Raw genomic sequence first — 17,152 nt, 5'->3', positions numbered from 1 at the left:
CCCTGTAGTGTTTGATTTCAGTGTTGTCATAAGTGAGAAGGAAAGTTTAAGTTTATGCAGCACATTGAAGAATATTAAACATTTACATTTTTTTCTAGAATAACCCATAAGGAAAAAGAAACACTGCCCTTTGAGGGTACTAGCCCCTGTATAGGTATGTGTCTCTTTGATGGTGAAGTGGTTAGCATGTCTAACTACAAATCCATGGGTCTGGGTTCGAATCCTGGCCTGGGCAGTCAGCACATGGCACACTCAGCTGTTCTCTTCTCTTTTTGGCTGGTGGATAAATGGGTACCTAGGGAAACTTGGGGAAGGTAACTGTGGTGACCCAGATGTCACACTGCCCTGTGTGTCGGGGTAATGGGTTATTTCCCGCCACGACTCAAGGGGCACCATAACGGAGATGAGCACTGAGGCCACGTGCAGCTTTTGTTTATGCCCCTGGCTTTACCTTTACCTTTGATCACTCGTTACTCCCTTCCACACAACACAAGAATTCAGAGGGTAGTGAAGAGTATAATGATGAAAATTCAGCAACTATGTTCAAAATACAAAATGGCACGCAAGATGATGGGCAATAATACACAAGGTCAGCAAAGTTTGTCTGGGCACAGCCATGCCTAAAGGTTGACAGTCAATCATGCAGTGCACAATTGCAACCATCAACAACAATAACCATTATGACCTCAATGACCTTCCCTCAAAACACCATCATCTCTACCTGTGGCAAAGAAAGGATGCCACTTATGATGTGGCTCATTTTCCCTTACAGAAAGGCGACTCACTGGTGTGAGTCACCGCTGCCTTGTGCTATGAGAAGACAATTTGGTACACTGTTCCCTACCCTGTGGACTAGTTTTTATGTGGTCAATTTGGATGGCAAGTAAGATTCTGCATATCTGGTCAGTAACATAATGAAGTAAGAGAGATTAGGGCTAGATTGAAAAAAAATATAACAAAATAACAACAGCTTAACAAAAACAGAGATGTGGAGTTAGTTATTGTACTGTGAGGATGGGTGAAGTTAAAAAAAAGAGAAGTTAGTAATGCAAGAGACACTTAACTGTCTAAGTATGAGAAGCTGAGGTGCCTCAGCTGCCCACAACCCCTGCCCCCATGAGTGCCTCTATCACAGAGAGTGCCACCCCAGCACTTGCCCTCACGCCTGTCATGTGCAAACACTCCTACAGACTATGTGACCCTAGTGCCAGCCACACATCACACACTTGGTATAAGGGAGGCCCAACATCAACACAACAACAGAAGGCCTAATTAGGAGAGCTCTCATCAGTGTGGCATTGCAGCAACAAGCTGAACACACCCTCCTGTTGAGTCTCACCCCTGCCCTCAACATGACAACTTGTACAAGGGTGACCTTTGAACTTAACATTGACATCATTTGCCTATAAAATTTCCAGCACACACACACATACACACACACCAAATACTTATGCATATTTTCCTCATATATAATCTGGTCACAATTATGCACAATGACATGTATGTTTACATTTTCTTTTACTTAAACAAAACACTTAAATACAGGTGCAAAATCACCACCACTCATGATCCTCATCTCACTTCATACGCAGGACAGAGCTCCATATGTAACAATATATATAAGAAAAAACACAATCTCTCATTCTCTCTCCCTGTTGGTAGTTGCTGCCATAGTAGTTTTCCTCCAGTATTTAGAGGGGGGGAGGAGGGACGGATGGATGGAGTGAGGGGAAGAGTCTCTCCAAGCATCTCTCATTTACTCTCCTCCCTTGCAGCTTCTTGCTTACCCTGGAAAAAAAAGTAATGGTAATACAGATATGAGTATAAACAATTACAGTAAGACCTTGCATTTAATGAGTTCACATCTAACAACACTACTGGGCCTCTACTTGCATTCTTATCTAATGAGAAATGTTCAAATCTGGAAAAAAAAAAAAGAAAAAAAAAAAGTGTGGTTCAAGTCAGCTGATACCTTGGCTGAGTGTGTGATGTCTTTAGCATCCACTCTGCCCTCACACCGCCTCTCCCCAGTCCCCTACCTCAGTCCTTGCCATACATACGTTTTTTATTTTTTTATTTATTTATTTATTTATTTATTTTTACAGCAGAGGAGTCAGCTCAAGAGCATAAAAAAAGGTAGCAAATGTTAAAAAAAAAGCCTGATACTTACTGCTCCTAAAAAGAGTTAGAGGAGTGGCCGAAAGACAGGTCAATTTCGGGAGGAGAGGTGTCCTGATACCCTCCTCTTGAAAGAGTTCAAGTCGTAGGCAGGAGGAAATTCAGAAGAATGAAGATTATTCCAGAGTTTACCAGCGTGAGGGATGAAAGAGTGAAGATGCTGGTTAACTCTTGTATAAGGGATTTGGACAGTAAAGGGATGAGCTAGTAGAAAGTCATGTGTGGCAAGGCTGTGGGAGGGGGGGAGGCATGCAGTTCGCAAGTTCGGAAGAGCAGTCAGCATGAAAATATCGATATAAGATGGAAAGAGAGGCAACATGGCAGTGAAAATTAAGAGGTAGAAGACTATTAGTAAGAGGAGGAGAGCTGATGAGACGAAGAGCCTTAGACTCCACTCTGTCCAAGAGAGCTGTATGAGTGGAGCCCCCCCACACGTGAGATGCATACTCCATATGAGGGCGGACAAGGCCCCTGTAAATGGATAGCAACTGTGCGGGGGAGAAGAACTGGCGGAGACGGTACAGAACGCCCAGCCTCAAGGAAGCTGATTTAGTAAGGGAAGAGATATGAAGTTTCCAGTTGAGATTTTGAGTTAAGGATAGACCGAGGATGTTTAGTGTTGAAGAAGGTGATAGCTGAGTGTTGTCAAAGAATAGGGGATAGTTGTTTGGAAGATTGTGTCGAGTGGATAGGTGGAGAAACTGTGTTTTTGAGGCATTGAAGGACACCAAGTTCTTCTTGCTCCAATCGGAAATAATAGTAAGGTCGGAGGCTATGCATTCTACCGCCTCCAGCCTGGAATCATTCAGTTCCTGTTGGGTGGGTCTTCTATTAAAAGAAGTTGAATAATGGAGAGTAGAGTCATTGGACAGTTTGTTTTGGAAAGACCATCAATGAACAACAGAAAGAGAGTGGGAGATGGACAGAGCTGCCTCCTGCTGCTTTAAGTGACTTTGGCCCCTTAGGGATGCCATTAATATAGTGGATGTCTACCCAGAATGCAAAACCCAGCCATTTTCAAGTATATTTCTTGTAAAAACTCAAATTTTACATAATTTCAAGCTGGTTTTAATGGAATAAATAGTTTATCAATTATCCCAGCAATTAGCAATTAGGGAAAACTGAAAACAAGTTGAATTTTCTGATTCATCGGACAAATAATTTCATTGAGAAAAAGTTGTAGATATCAAAAAGAAAAACACAAAAATGTAAATTGCATATGTGAGGGTTGGTACTATTACTGTATTTCTCAAATCCCTCTTTACCTCCATGCTCACCTTTCTGCCATTCATGATACGTCCAAAAGACCCTACCACCTTTCTTCCTTGCAATGCCCTTTCTCTTGTCTCTCCTTCTGTACCACCATGCTTACACATAACTGATCCAAGGTACTTAAACTCATTAACCTCCTCCATTCTTTCACCATTCAAAATTATTTTGCATTCTTTTTCACATTCAATTCCCACTCTATATGGGCATACAAAATCCACAACCTCACTTATACTCCGCTCACAAACCATCACTTTACTTTTGTTGACATTTATTTTCAGCTTTCTCCTTTTACAGACACTATCAAAAACTGACCAAATTTTGTAAGTCACTTTCATTTTCTGCAATGAGCACTGTGTCACTAGTGCCCAATGTTAAATGCCTCTTAGCGGCCTTTGGGAATGAGCCCCGGTGGAAATGGATGACTCAAATGAGGGAAGGGCCACACATCCCTCATCCTTACAACTAGCCCTGTGAGTGAGCTTCTAGGCCTAACACACACACACACACACACACACACACACACACACACACATTTAGATTACTATGAACAATTACAAATATTTTAAAACTACTTGTGCTGACCATCAGTGTGCCTCTATACAAAATAAAGGCATTATTAAGGGGCTCTCACACATTCCCGGTCCCGATCGTCCCCGATGAGCCGGTCGCCGGTCGACCGGCTGTAAGATCAGGGATTGTCGGTGGCAGACCGCCGGTCTACTGCCGGTCAACCCTGAGGACCATAGACGCAGCCGACCACCGCCGGTCAACTTTAAAATTTTCAAAGATATCGGCGATGTGCCCTGTCGACCAGCGGTGTCGATAAATATCGCTGGTCGACCGGCGGTCAACCGCCGACAACCCACAGCAGACCGGCGGTAGACCGCGAGTGAACACCTGTGTCTGACCTGGGGATTAGCAAGGGAGGAAGGAGGAAAACGAGGAGGAACAGGTAGAAGCGAGGGATGAAGAGAGAGAGAGAGGGAGATGAGATAAAGTAGGGAGAGGAATGGGTGAGAGAGAGAGAGAGAGAGAGAGAGAGAGAGAGAGAGAGAGAGAGAGAGAGAGAGAGAGGAAGGGAAAGGAATGGAAGGAGGAACAGGTGGGAGGGAGTGAGGAAGAGAGAGGGAGGGATGGAGGAGAGTGAGGCAGGAAAGGAGAGAGGATGGAAAGAGATGAAAGAAAGGAGGAAGAGGAATGGGTGAAAGGAGAGAGAGAGAGAGAGAGAGAGAGAGAGAGAGAGAGAGAGTGTGTGTGTTTTATGCACACGAATGAGTTTAGGTATGAAGCTGTTTATGAGGTAATTATAAATATATGTAAATGCAAATAAAGTACGTATTTGCTTGTTAATGTGCCGCTGGTCTGCCGCCGACTGATCTGCTGCAGTCACCGGTCATAGAAATCGAAAATCGTATATGGTTGCCGGTCTACTGTCGGCTTACTGGCGGTAAGCTGCCGGTCTACTGCAGGCAGACCGCCGGTAAGCCGCCGGTCCCGGGATTATTGCCCATATTATGGAGTATGGAGTATGCATCTCATGTGTGGGGGGGCTCCACTCACACAGCTCTTCTGGACAGAGTGGAGGCTAAGGCTCTTCGTCTCATCAGCTCTCCTCCTCATACTGATAGTCTTCTACCTCTTAAATTCCGCCGCAATGTTGCCTCTCTTTCTATCTTCTATCGATATTTCCACGCTGACTGCTCTTCTGAACTTGCTAACTGCATGCCTCCCCCCCTCCCGCGGCCCTGCTGCACTCGACTTTCTACTCATGCTCATCCCTATACTGTCCAAACCCCTTATGCAAGAGTTAACCAGCATCTTCACTCTTTCATCCCTCATGCTGGTAAACTCTGGAACAATCTTCCTTCATCTGTATTTCCTCCTGCCTACGACTTGAACTCTTTCAAGAGGAGGGTATCGGGACACCTCTCCTCCCGTACTTGATCTTCCTTTTGGCCACCTCTTTTGTTTCTTTTTTAGGAGCAGCGAGTAGCGGGCTTTTTTTTTATTATTGTATTCTTTTTTGTGTGCCCTTGAGCTGCCTCCTTTGTTGTAAAAAAAAAAAAAAAAAAAAAAAAAAAATAAATAAATAAATTGTCAGTGGTCAGGCCCCAATCAGCTTATTGGGAGTCATCGGGGATGATCAGGACCGGGACCGGGACTGGGAATGTGTGAGAGCCTCTTTATAGTCTGTTCAGAGCATGAAGTCTGTTCAAGGTGTGGCAGATTCTTGAATTCCCATGAGTGCGGCGCTGCCAGTTCAACCGCCAATTATCAGATTAGCACCGTCTCCCTACCTACCCACCCACAACCCACCTGTTTATCTCTCTCTCCCTCTCAACCCGGGGGAGGGACCTAAGGGGACACACCGACCACCACCACCAATACGTGGCAACATGGGAAAAAATCCCTGAATCATGGAATTTATACAAATCGTTGTTATAATCCTAAACACCGACATTCATAGTACTATGTAGCTTCCTGTACTATATACACAATATATAAAATATCACTTTCAAGTAGCACATGGATGGGAAATAAGAGAAAGACGCATGTATGAAGATTGATTTGGCAGCATGGCTAGAGGTAAACGACGATACCAGCTCCACCCTGAACCGACTTCATGCTCTGAACAGACTATAGTATCAGTTTTTTGTAGTAGTAGTAGTAGCAGCAGAAGAAGAATTACCATCTCTAGTTATAGTTCGACTTCCACAGCTGATCACTTAACCCAAACATGGGTTCCTGTGGTGTTGGCTTACCTCTTCTGTCTGTGTGTCTGTCTGGCTGGCAGTGTGGGTGCCTCAGCTCTCATAGAGGAGATAGTCCTTTAATTTTCTGGGCAGGGGCAGGGCACTCACTCCGTGCTGGGCTATGTGCTTAACTATTATGTCTCGGCATGCACTTTTAAGCGATGTCACTGCAAGGAGGAAGAAACAGTAGCAGTTCAGTAATGTAGTCCTTGGCATTACAGAAAATATCTCAGATGTCACTAATACTTTATGAGCAGCAAGATGGCAAACAAAAATAAAATAATACAAAGTAACACAACAATGGTCATGAAATATATCAACATTATCCTCATTAATACAATTGTAGTAAGTCAATGTAGTAATGACAGAGTAATTGGCATAATATAGTATGGTATGTCTGCCAATACTATAACTTTTTGAATCTGGCAATACTGCACCATACATAAATGAGCTTCTTCTGCACACTAGATATGTAGTCTGTGTGTGTGTGTGTGTGTGTGTGTGTGTGTGTGTGTGTGTGTGAGTAAAGTTATAAGTTAAACCAATAAGCATCCATCTCCTCCCTAATTTCCTAGTAATACATTTGCCCAAATCCTCTTGTTCTGTATTGGAAAAAGAAACTCATTATAATACTAAAATTTACGACATCCTCTCTAAAGGACTTTGCCTGTTTCCATTTGCCTGGCCAAAATTAAGGTGGGTCTGATGTTGCTCGTCTACAGAGCTCAATGCCATTTTCACTCTCCTGTCCAGTATCTACTCCTTGTGGCAGGTAAGCAGGTCTTGATGAGTGTTGCACCCACCTCCATAAAGCTGGATTATGCGCACTTGCTTGGTGGTGCCGTACACATCCACCACAGCATACAGCGGTGCCTGTTCAAAGGGCAGCTTCTTGGTGAAGGCACCCTGGTCCTCTCCATTAATGATGTAGTGCATCTCAGCCAGGTTACCCTGAAACAGTGTGTCATGTATGAAGGTGAATAGGAGGAAAAATAATGGCGGGGCAGGGACACAAATATCGAGAGGAAATGATACACTGGCAAGTAGAGGAATACACATAACAGACAATCAGCATAAAACCCAACACACAAAAGAGAAATCAGAAAGAGAGCATAAGTGGGTTGGAGTGCTTTCGCTAAACATAGTAATTTCATGAATAGCAACCTGCCACTCTCCTCGAAGAGACCGTTGTATAGTCAATGTATCCCATCAGTCCTAACATACGGTTCAGAACTAGGTGCTTCACAAAAAGTATTAGAGAGAAAGTCAAGACATACATAAAGAGGACTGGGGAAAAAATGTTGAGTATAACATGAAGAGACAGGAAGCAAGCATTATGAATCAGGTAACAGTCAAAGGTTGAAGATATATTCATGACGATTAAGAATAAGAAATAGATTCGGGTTGGTGATATGGAAAGAACTGGTAACTGTGGGAAAATCAAAGTAACAAAGTGACAACCCAGGAATTGTAGGGTGGTAGGGCAGAAAGAGGACCAGGTGGCACGATGAAATACACATTTGTTGGAGCTAGATGTAGTATGGTAACATAAGACATGGGGAAGGAGGATGGACAGTAATGGCTGCTGGTGATGAAACAAGTGAAGTTCATGGACAGAATAGGAAGCTGCAACAGACAGGAATAACTTTTTTTTTTTTTTACGGTAAAGGAAGCAGCTCAAACAAAACAAAAAAGCTCATTAGCACTGCTTCTACTAAAGAAAGCAGAGAAGAGTGGCCAAAAGAGAGGTCAATTTCAGAGGTAAGAACTTGTCATGAGAGTTTCAGACCCTGGCAGCCTCACCCTGGGCAAGTAGATGATTCCTATCCTGCTGCCCTCGTCTGTAGGGAGTATGTTGTCACGCTTGAGGGTGATCCGGCGGCCAGAGGGTGAAGTGAAGGCGTAGGGTGTGGGCTGCAGGGCAGAGCGAGGCACAAGGCCCCGGGAGGTCTTTAGGTACTCCCCGAACATGATGGAGTCCAGGCCCCGCCCCCCTGCACCCCCACCCCGCCGTCTGTTACTGTTGCGCAGCTGAAACACCCCCAGGCCATCCTCCTCCCGTTGTGCCCCATCCTGCTCATTGGGGGGGGCGGGGGCACACTCCTGGCCTCCCCCGCCCCCCCCCTCCTCTGGACCCTCATTTGGAGTTGTGGGTGTGACGGCAGCAGCAGCAGCAGCAGCCGCAGCAGCAGCAGCAACGGCAGCAGCAGCAGATGCCTCCTCTTCAGTTTCCCCTTCAGAGTCCTGCTGCACACGGTTCTGACTCTTTGTGATTGCACAGATCCACGAGTTGCCTGCATGGGGTGAGATGAACAACAATCAACTACTGTCATCAGAACTAAAACAAAAGGTTATAGTTGTTACAGAACACTCACCAGAATCAGAACAATAGCACCAGTATCCCTGCACACTCACCCATATTGGTCATGTCTGGCAAGGAGTAAGGAGGCAATTCTGGTAGATCGGGGCTGGCAGGGTCCAGCTGGGTCAGGCCAAGGCGCATATGGCCCGTCCATCCTGGCTCAGTCTTCTCTATCTCCACCAAGAAGATCTCACCGGGCAGGAGTGGTCGCTCGCTAATGGTGACTGCATTGGCAAAACTTGCTTTCCTGTAGGAATAAAAGTGTTTTTACCTTACTGCTGTGATGGCCTGGTAAGGCTGTGGCTGTGAATGCCTCCAGAGGATACAGCAAGTGTAGTGGAAAATGCTATGGTTGTTTCACTGCATAATCAAACAAAAGATTATAAAAATGAATAAACAAACTGAGCATCAGATCTTCCTTCCCTTCATCATAACAAAATCATATATATATATATATATATATATATATATATATATATATATATATATATATATATATATATATATATATATATATATATATATATATAATCCCTACTGGTAAGAGTGCCATCAACCCACCTGTAAGCCACAGTGTTGTCGTCATAGAGCATCACGTTTGCTCCATGGTTTGGGTGAAACGTCATCGCCTGGAAGCCATTAGACATTATGGCGGTGACCGTCAGTGGTCCATCTGTAATGAGCAGGTGATGGAGAGGCAGGGTTATCACATTAAGATATTAAAGGTAAAAATATCAATTCAGCTTTAGATGAACCTATATACTCATCACACACAACATAAGTCTGTCTCAGAGGTAAATGTACACAGAATCAAAATCTCCTGCAACTGTGTTATTAAGACACTTCATACACCATTAACATCCTATGCAAGTTTCTTTACCTTGGTGATTGCATGGGTTAGGGAGCTGACTATTCATTACTGTGTCTCTACTCGATGCATCTCCCTCAAGGTTGTCATGCCAAGTATTTAAGGTGTTGACACAAGCGTTACAGACTGTACTTTTTGGTGATAGCTTAGTAGGTCCTCTGTACATCTCTCTGTCCTTGAGGCATCCTATAGTAGGCAATTCAACTCATTTACAACTCATACTTCAATGAGATTTCCTGTCCTGTGGACATAACTCATTCAGGCACAAACACAAAGCACAGTCAATTTTATGAATGTCCTCGTTATGTGCTGTCACAGTGGGAGGCACTGCATGTGGACCTAACTCATGCCAGTCATCAGTGGTGATACAACACTGACTAGCAATGTGACTCATTAAGTTAACAAATTAAGGTGGGTTTGTTTACCCAGTGATTCTTAAGAGGCAAGGAAGCTGTCTTTTTGATCTTGATAAATAATGCGCAGGGCACCGTGCAGGTGCATGACACACATGGTCAGACATGGCCATAAAGTCAGTTCAGGTGGGGCTCAAGCCTCTCCACAGCGCTCCAAGGCTAGAGTTGGCAGCGGTGTGGCCCCAAGCTGGCCCTGCCCTAACTGACCATATTTGTGTCAGACTATAGTGCTCGTAATGGGGAGCCTCTTCTCCTAAGGTTTTCAACATGCCAGTCACAGTTTACTATAAAAGAGTTAATGCTGGCACTGCTGCTGAGCCATCCCGGCGGCTTGGTGCAGGGCTCTGAGCTCGGGGAGAAAAACATGTTCCTGGGTGGAGTGGTGTTGGGTGGGCGTGTCTGGGAGCGAGGCAGTGGAAGGCTTCACCCCCCTCACCCTGTCGAGCCGCCTGGGAGTGTTAAAGACCCCAACCCTGAAGGCAGTGCGGCGAGGCTCGGGCTGCTGCAGGAGGGAGGAGGAAGACCCGCCGCCGCCACGCCCCCGACACACACCCCGGCACCCCTCACCCACCCCATCACCTGTCACCCCTCGCCCCTCACACCCTCTCACCTCCCCCGTGCCACAGTGCCTCACCTGAGTGTAATGAGCGGCCGCGAGGCACCACCTGGCCCTCCGCTGTGTTGTGTTCACGCGTCTATACTCAGGGACGGCCGAGCATCGCGGCGCGCCCCCGACCCCCCGCCGGTGTACCGAGAAATACCTCCCGCAGAAATAAGTCGCTCTTCTGTCAACTGTATGTAGGCCTATGTTCACTGGGGGAATACACCAATCCAGTCCAGTCCAGTAATAGGAGTGGAATTGCCTTTGTAGCGGCTCCCACTTATGACTTATTCTTGATTCTTGATTGTTGATTGGCGTTAAATTGTTGTTGTATACGTGTCTTTTAGTTTTGTTCAATTTTCTTTTTTCTTCTGTTCCATATTGTTGTGATATAGGTTTTTCTGTCTTCAATTGCTTCCAGAGTTAATGGTTGAAACACTAGTATGTCGGCTATTAAGTAGTCTCTGCTTTGGTTTTCTGTGTTCTGTACGTATAAAGTTTTGGTTTGTCTTATTTCTCTACCTATATTCTTCACAGTCCAGCAGAAAATGTTCCAAAGCAGGGAAACATATTATTTTCCCTTATTTTGTTCTATTATATCCACTTGTGATCTGTCTGATGGTTGATATTGCCCACACAAGCAAAAACGGATCGTGAACGTCAACGTGGGGTAATAATTTTTAAATCTGCCCTGTTCGTTTGTTGTAAAGCCTTATCTTGATTAGAAGTGTTTCCCCGATGTTTGTGCCACGTATTAGAGACGAAACAGAAGTAAACGATAGCGGTGAGTGAAATATAGAAAAAGTAACCAAGTTGAAACCTCTCTCTGCGAGCTATTTTGCGGCAGCCTTGACCCTCCCCGCCGGCTGGATGCCCGGTCTGACGGCTGACCTGATGGAGAGGACGAGAGAAACGAAGGCTTTAAAAATGGTTTGAGACTGGATGAATACCTAAATAATATATCAAGTAACCTAAGAGCACTTCCAGGAATGAAAAAGGAGGAACTGGTACGGAAGATTTTAAGTTGGAATACAAGATTGTGGAGGGAAGAAATGGAAAAGAAATCTAGTCTTCATGTCTACAGGGAATGGAAAATTGGGATGGAAAATGTGGATGCAGTATATGACAACACTCGAGCATCAGAAGTCTCGTTTGGGGCCAGAACGAACAGCTATAATTATATTCTAAATGTAAGGGACAGTCGGTATTGTCAGACACTTTCGGTTCTCACATCACCTATTTCTAAAGGTCAAAGAGGGGGGCAGTCTGGTTCTAATGAGTGTTTCTTTAGGTTCATTGTATAGAAGAAGGGTCAAACTACTACCAAGGTCATACAACTACTCCTGGAAATGCCCATAACTCCTACGAAAGCCTTGTCAAATTTGTGTTCTTGGGCGACGAAATGTTTTAAAATACGACCCAGGAAGAGACACACAAGAGATAAGGAATAATGTTTATAAAAAGTAAAGCAACTCTTCATACGGTCACAGGGAATATATCAAGTCATGTTGGCTTATTATCATAGTATTTGGGGCAGAGAGCTAGGGAGGACTTAGCACTCTTTTTGTTAGTGTGTTCAGGGTGTGCTGCAGGAGGAGACCGTCTGCAGCAACCCTACTCAGAGGATAAGCAGAAGATATAACAGGAAATTTTTATTCAAGTTTAAAACAAAGGAAGAAGCCGGCGAAGTCAATTAAGGACCTAATATACACATTTTGGCAGAAAAGGAACAAAACTGAAAAGGGAATTACAGATTAAAATTATGATACTAAATAGAAAAAAAAAAGAATCGAGACGAAAAGCAACTGAAAAATCGGGTACACTCGCACACACTCACGCACACGCTCGCACGCACGTCAAAAGCAGGGCCAAAGAATAGGTGTGGGAGGGGATGACAGGAGTACTACGTAAGAATATAGGAACATAAGAACATAAGGAGTCTGCAAGAAGTTGGTAGGCCTATGCAAGGTAGCTCCTGTGAACCTAACCCGACCTAATTAACATAAGCAACTGAAAAATCGGGCGGCACACTCGCACACACGCTCGCACGCACGTCAAAAGAATAGGTGTGGGAGGGGGAATATAAGGAGTCTGCAAGAAGTTGGTAGGCCTATGCAAGGTAGGTCTCGTGAACCTAACCCCACCTAACATAGCTATCCATTAATTTACCTGATCAGATTGGGTACCTTGGAGGAGAGGTGCGTGGCGGGGTGAAAGAGCATTAATGTATTAGATTGGATACCTTACAAATAAGGATTGGGGAGGGAAAAGAGAGGACGGGAGATATTCTCAGACGCTTAAATCTCCCAACAACTATATATTCCCCAAAGCCAAAAAGGTAAATAGTTGGGTTGTCATAAGGGGGTTTCGCATTTGTGGTATAGAACCCTCTCCAAATTGCCACTAGGCTCAAAAAACTACCCATGGAAATACTCACAACCAGTGTTGCCAGATGTTGTCCCCTAGCCTATTACATTTACTAATTTAATCCCAAAAAAAAAGGTCTAGTAACTAGTAAAATTATAAAAGTTCTAGTTCGTTGAAATGGTTAATTACTGATGGGTTTTGGGGATAGTTAAGTGTCAGATAATGGTGGGGTGGATTGGGTGAACTGGCAACGCTGCTCACAACCTCCACCAAAGCCTCGTCAAATGTGGGCGTGTGGGTCAAGAAATGTTTGCGAATATGGGCCTATACAGAGCCACATTGTCACGTTCTAGATTGTATTGGACACTAGAGAATTAGTTGATTAAATGACGCAAAGGAAGGATGGTCAAGGTGAGGTAGTATCAAGAGATTCAGGTCGGTATTCCTCCGCCTCCCACATCAACTATTTCCAAAGGGCCGAAGAAGAGACTAGCCAGGGGGAAATGCCCGCAACTTGTCAAACGTGTGTGCTTGGGCGCCCCTCTCTCTCTCTCTCTCTCTCTCTCTCTCTCTCTCTCTCTCTCTCTCTCTCTCTCTCTCTCATTTGTTTCGATTTTGATGTCCTGTGCCAAAAAAAAGAGTGGGATATGGTTTCCAAAATTAACTAAACCTAACACGAAACAAACTGCACAAGAAGAACCAATTTAAATCACTTTGAAATGTAGACCACCAGGATTTACCTATCGAAATGACAGCCAAAATACTACATTAATATATCTTGCATCTGGTAGTTGTACATTCCTCTAGGCTAGTTGATCATGTACTACTTCAAGGCCCATATTATTAAACTCTTCCGAGCCTTACAGTTTAAAAAGGCTTTCGCGGAAGTGTTCGGGGTTTCCATTAGTGGGTTTCATGAGCCTTCCGCGCTATGGAAAGGAGAAACACTCATGATAACTTGACGTAGCTACTCTCTGGCCTTAAAAGATAGTCAGAAGCCTTTGATAATAGCAGTCGAAGAATCTGTGAGGCAACCCCCCGCGTGAGTCATCCCGTGAAAGTGAGAGCGATGTTTTTGCTGGTCTGTGTCACTGTCATCTCGCTAGACTTCCTCGCCGGGGAAAGTAGGAAAGACGTACGGCCCGCAGCTCCCGCGTGTGTGTGTGTGTGTGTGTTTGTGTGTGTGTGTGTGTGTGTGTGTGTGTGTGTGTGTGTGTGTGTGTGTGTGTGAGAGAGAGAGAGAGAGAGAGAGAGAGAGAGAGAGAGAGACTGGGTAATGAAGTCAAGGGAAACGATGTGTAAGGTCAACGTCAGTGGGTGACACACATAACGAGGTCACGTAACTCAGGGTCAGTCGCGCAACACACACACACACACACACACACACACACACACAGCGCGCGAGAGAGAGCGAGCGTGTGGAAAGGATTCACGTCACCTACACTCAGTTATTTAAATTATAGTGTGTGTATAGAATTTGCTTATGTAATTCTCTCTCTCTCTCTCTCTCTCTCTCTCTCTCTCTCTCTCTCTCTCTGTCTCTAATCTATGCAGCATCCTTCACAGGTTATACTTCCTTTCCTCCGGCTAACAGGGCATACCAATTAGTCGTGCAGGTATTTTGGTCCATACTGGAAATGTGCAGGATTGTTCCGCATTATCCGGCCAACCCTACCCTACCCTACTCTCTCTCTCTCTCTCTCTCTCTCTCTCTCTCTCTCTCTCTCTCTCTTGAAACACATTATCTATCACTATCTCCATCTTTATCTATCTGTGTCTATCTATGCAGTTCATCTAACCCTCTGTCACTCTGTCCGTTTAATTCATCATCTTAAATCTGTGTTTCTCCTTTTCTATGCATTTTTTGTTTATTCATTCATCAGTCAATCAGTTTAATGGTTCGGTATCTATTTCCCTATCTCTTTATATGAATTCTTCCATCTATTTGTCTGTGTGTCTGCCTGTCCATCAGTCAATCATTCAACCTATCTGTCTACATATGATATAAATCCAATCAATCATTCAACCTACATGATTCTTATAAATCCAATCAATCAGTCAGCCTATCTGTCTACTTATAAATCCAATCAATCAGTCAACCTATTTGTCTACTTATAAATCCAATCAATCAGTCAACCTATCTGTCTACTTATAAATCCAATCAATCAGTCAACCTATTTGTCTACTTATAAATCCAATCAATCAGTCAACCTATCTGTCTACTTATAAATCCAATTAATCAGTCAACCTATTTGTCTACTTATAAATCCAATTAATCAGTCAACCTATTTGTCTACTTATAAATCCAATCAATCAGTCAACCTATTTGTCTACTTATAAATCCAATCAACCAGTCAACCTATTTGTCTACTAATAAATCCAATCAATCAGTCAACCCATCTGTCTACTTATAAATCCAATCAATCAGTCAACCTATCTGTCTACTTATAAATCCAATCAATCAGTCAACCTATCTGTCTACTTATAAATCCAATCAATCAGTCAACCTATCTGTCTACTTATAAATCCAATCAATCAGTCAACCCATCTGTCTACTTATAAATCCAATCAATCAGTCAACCTATCTGTCTACTTATAAATCCAATCAATCAGTCAACCTATTTGTCTACTTATAAATCCAATCAATCAGTCAACCTATCTGTCTACTTATAAATCCAATCAATCAGTCAACCTATCTGTCTACTTATAAATCCAATCAATTAGTCAACCTATTTGTCTACTTATAAATCCAATCAATCAGTCAACCTATCTGTCTACTTATAAATCCAATCAATCAGTCAACCTATCTGTCTACTTATAAATCCAATCAATCAGTCAACCTATCTGTCTACTTATAAATCCAATCAATCAGTCAACCTATCTGTCTACTTATAAATCCAATCAATCAGTCAACCTATCTGTCTACTTATAAATCCAATCAATCAGTCAACCTATCTGTCTACTTATAAATCCAATCAATCAGTCAACCTATCTGTCTACTTATAAATCCAATCAATCAGTCAACCTATCAATCTTCTTATAAATCCAATCAATCAGTCAACCTATCTGTCTACTTATAAATCAATCTCTAGTTTTTTTTTTCTTTCATCTTTCATCATTTTGTGTAACTACTTCTTTTTACTAGTTTCTTCCTTATTGCTTTTTACTCTTATTCCTTTGTTTAAATGGTTGGTTGCTGATTTTCCATTCTTTTTTCCCTTTTGTCTTTCCTCGTATTTTTTGTTTCCGTTTTATAGTTTTTTTCTCTCATTTTTTCAGTTATATAATATTCTTCCTTTTATGTATTCTTATTTTTTTTCAGTTTCATTTCCTTGTTTTTTTTCTATTCTTCCTTATTCCCTTTTCTTATTTCCGTTATTCTTTTATTTATATGTTATTCTCTTTTCCTTCTTTCATATTTTACTTTTTTTCATTCTCCTTTCTTGTTCTTTTTTGTTTATTTTTTGTCTTGCTATTTTCTTTCGTTATTTTTTTCATATATATACATATATATATATATATATATATATATATATATATATATATATATATATATATATATATCTCTCTCTCTCTCTCTCTCTCTCTCTCTCTCTCTCTCTCTCTCTCTCTCTCTCTCTCTCTCTCTCTCTCTCTCTCTCTCTCTCTCTCTCTCTCTCTACAGAATCACTTCCGTATGTAGTAGTGTTTCTGCTTCCCTCTTTTCCGCATTAATTTCCGGAACTTCGCGCTAATTATGGCAACCGGCCCGTCACTGCCTGTGTTCGTGCGTGCGTTCGTCAGGTATACCTTGGTGAGACGCGAGCTTTTCATTATCACCACTGCACCACCACCCCATCACCACCCGCACCTCCACCACCACCATCACCACCATACCTCCTCTTGCACCCCTACCCCCTCCCTCCTCCCCCATTTACACCGCTACATCATCTACTCAGTGTTCTTCAATCTATTCTAAGTTCATGCAGCCTTCCGGGGGATGTTGAGAAATTCATGTACCCTAGCCTCAAAAATCACGTCTTAAGTGTTAGGTGTCTATTTTAAACATAAAAAAAAAAAAACTACTCGGTCCATCATAACTGGGATATAGGTGCTAGATGTGTAATAAAATAAAATAGCTGTGTATACATATTGTGTTTCTATACTTTTAAATGTATATATGAGCTTTTCTAAATTGTTTGAAAAAGAATACAAATGGAATATCACATTGTATACAGTGTTAGGAGTTTAATATACTAATATAATACATAAATCTGTAATACTTTAATCTCAATTTAAATTAATTTCTTACTTGACACTTACAATTTTCTTCCTGAAACTTCTTTTCGTACTGTGCAC

At 42.9% G+C, this 17,152-nt stretch overlaps 1 protein-coding gene across 3 annotated transcripts; it reads right to left on the bottom strand.

Annotated features, from left to right (window-relative positions):
• Positions 1 to 523: 523 nt before the first annotated feature.
• Positions 524 to 10,630, bottom strand: LOC126983538 (neuralized-like protein 2). 3 transcript variants are annotated; one of them, XM_050836304.1, is made up of 7 exons: positions 10,481 to 10,630; positions 9,127 to 9,238; positions 8,619 to 8,812; positions 8,007 to 8,497; positions 7,007 to 7,154; positions 6,213 to 6,370; positions 524 to 1,788 (listed from the first exon to the last, which is right to left on the bottom strand). In XM_050836304.1, exons 2-6 carry the CDS (start codon positions 9,210 to 9,212, stop codon positions 6,255 to 6,257), a joined length of 1,035 nt encoding a protein of 344 aa, XP_050692261.1. In that variant the 5' UTR covers positions 9,213 to 9,238; positions 10,481 to 10,630; the 3' UTR covers positions 524 to 1,788; positions 6,213 to 6,254. The 3 variants fall into 3 exon arrangements, with proteins under 3 accessions (XP_050692261.1, XP_050692262.1, XP_050692260.1); XM_050836305.1 differs by lacking the exon at positions 10,481 to 10,630 and adding an exon at positions 10,457 to 10,478; XM_050836303.1 differs by lacking the exon at positions 10,481 to 10,630 and adding an exon at positions 9,446 to 9,666.
• Positions 10,631 to 17,152: the final 6,522 nt, after the last annotated feature.

This window comes from Eriocheir sinensis, chromosome 54 (genome assembly GCF_024679095.1).
Source record: "Eriocheir sinensis breed Jianghai 21 chromosome 54, ASM2467909v1, whole genome shotgun sequence".
Classification (NCBI taxonomy): domain Eukaryota; kingdom Metazoa; phylum Arthropoda; class Malacostraca; order Decapoda; family Varunidae; genus Eriocheir; species Eriocheir sinensis.
Note: the sequence above shows the minus strand (reverse complement) of the source record. Positions and strands in the feature narration are given on the sequence as shown.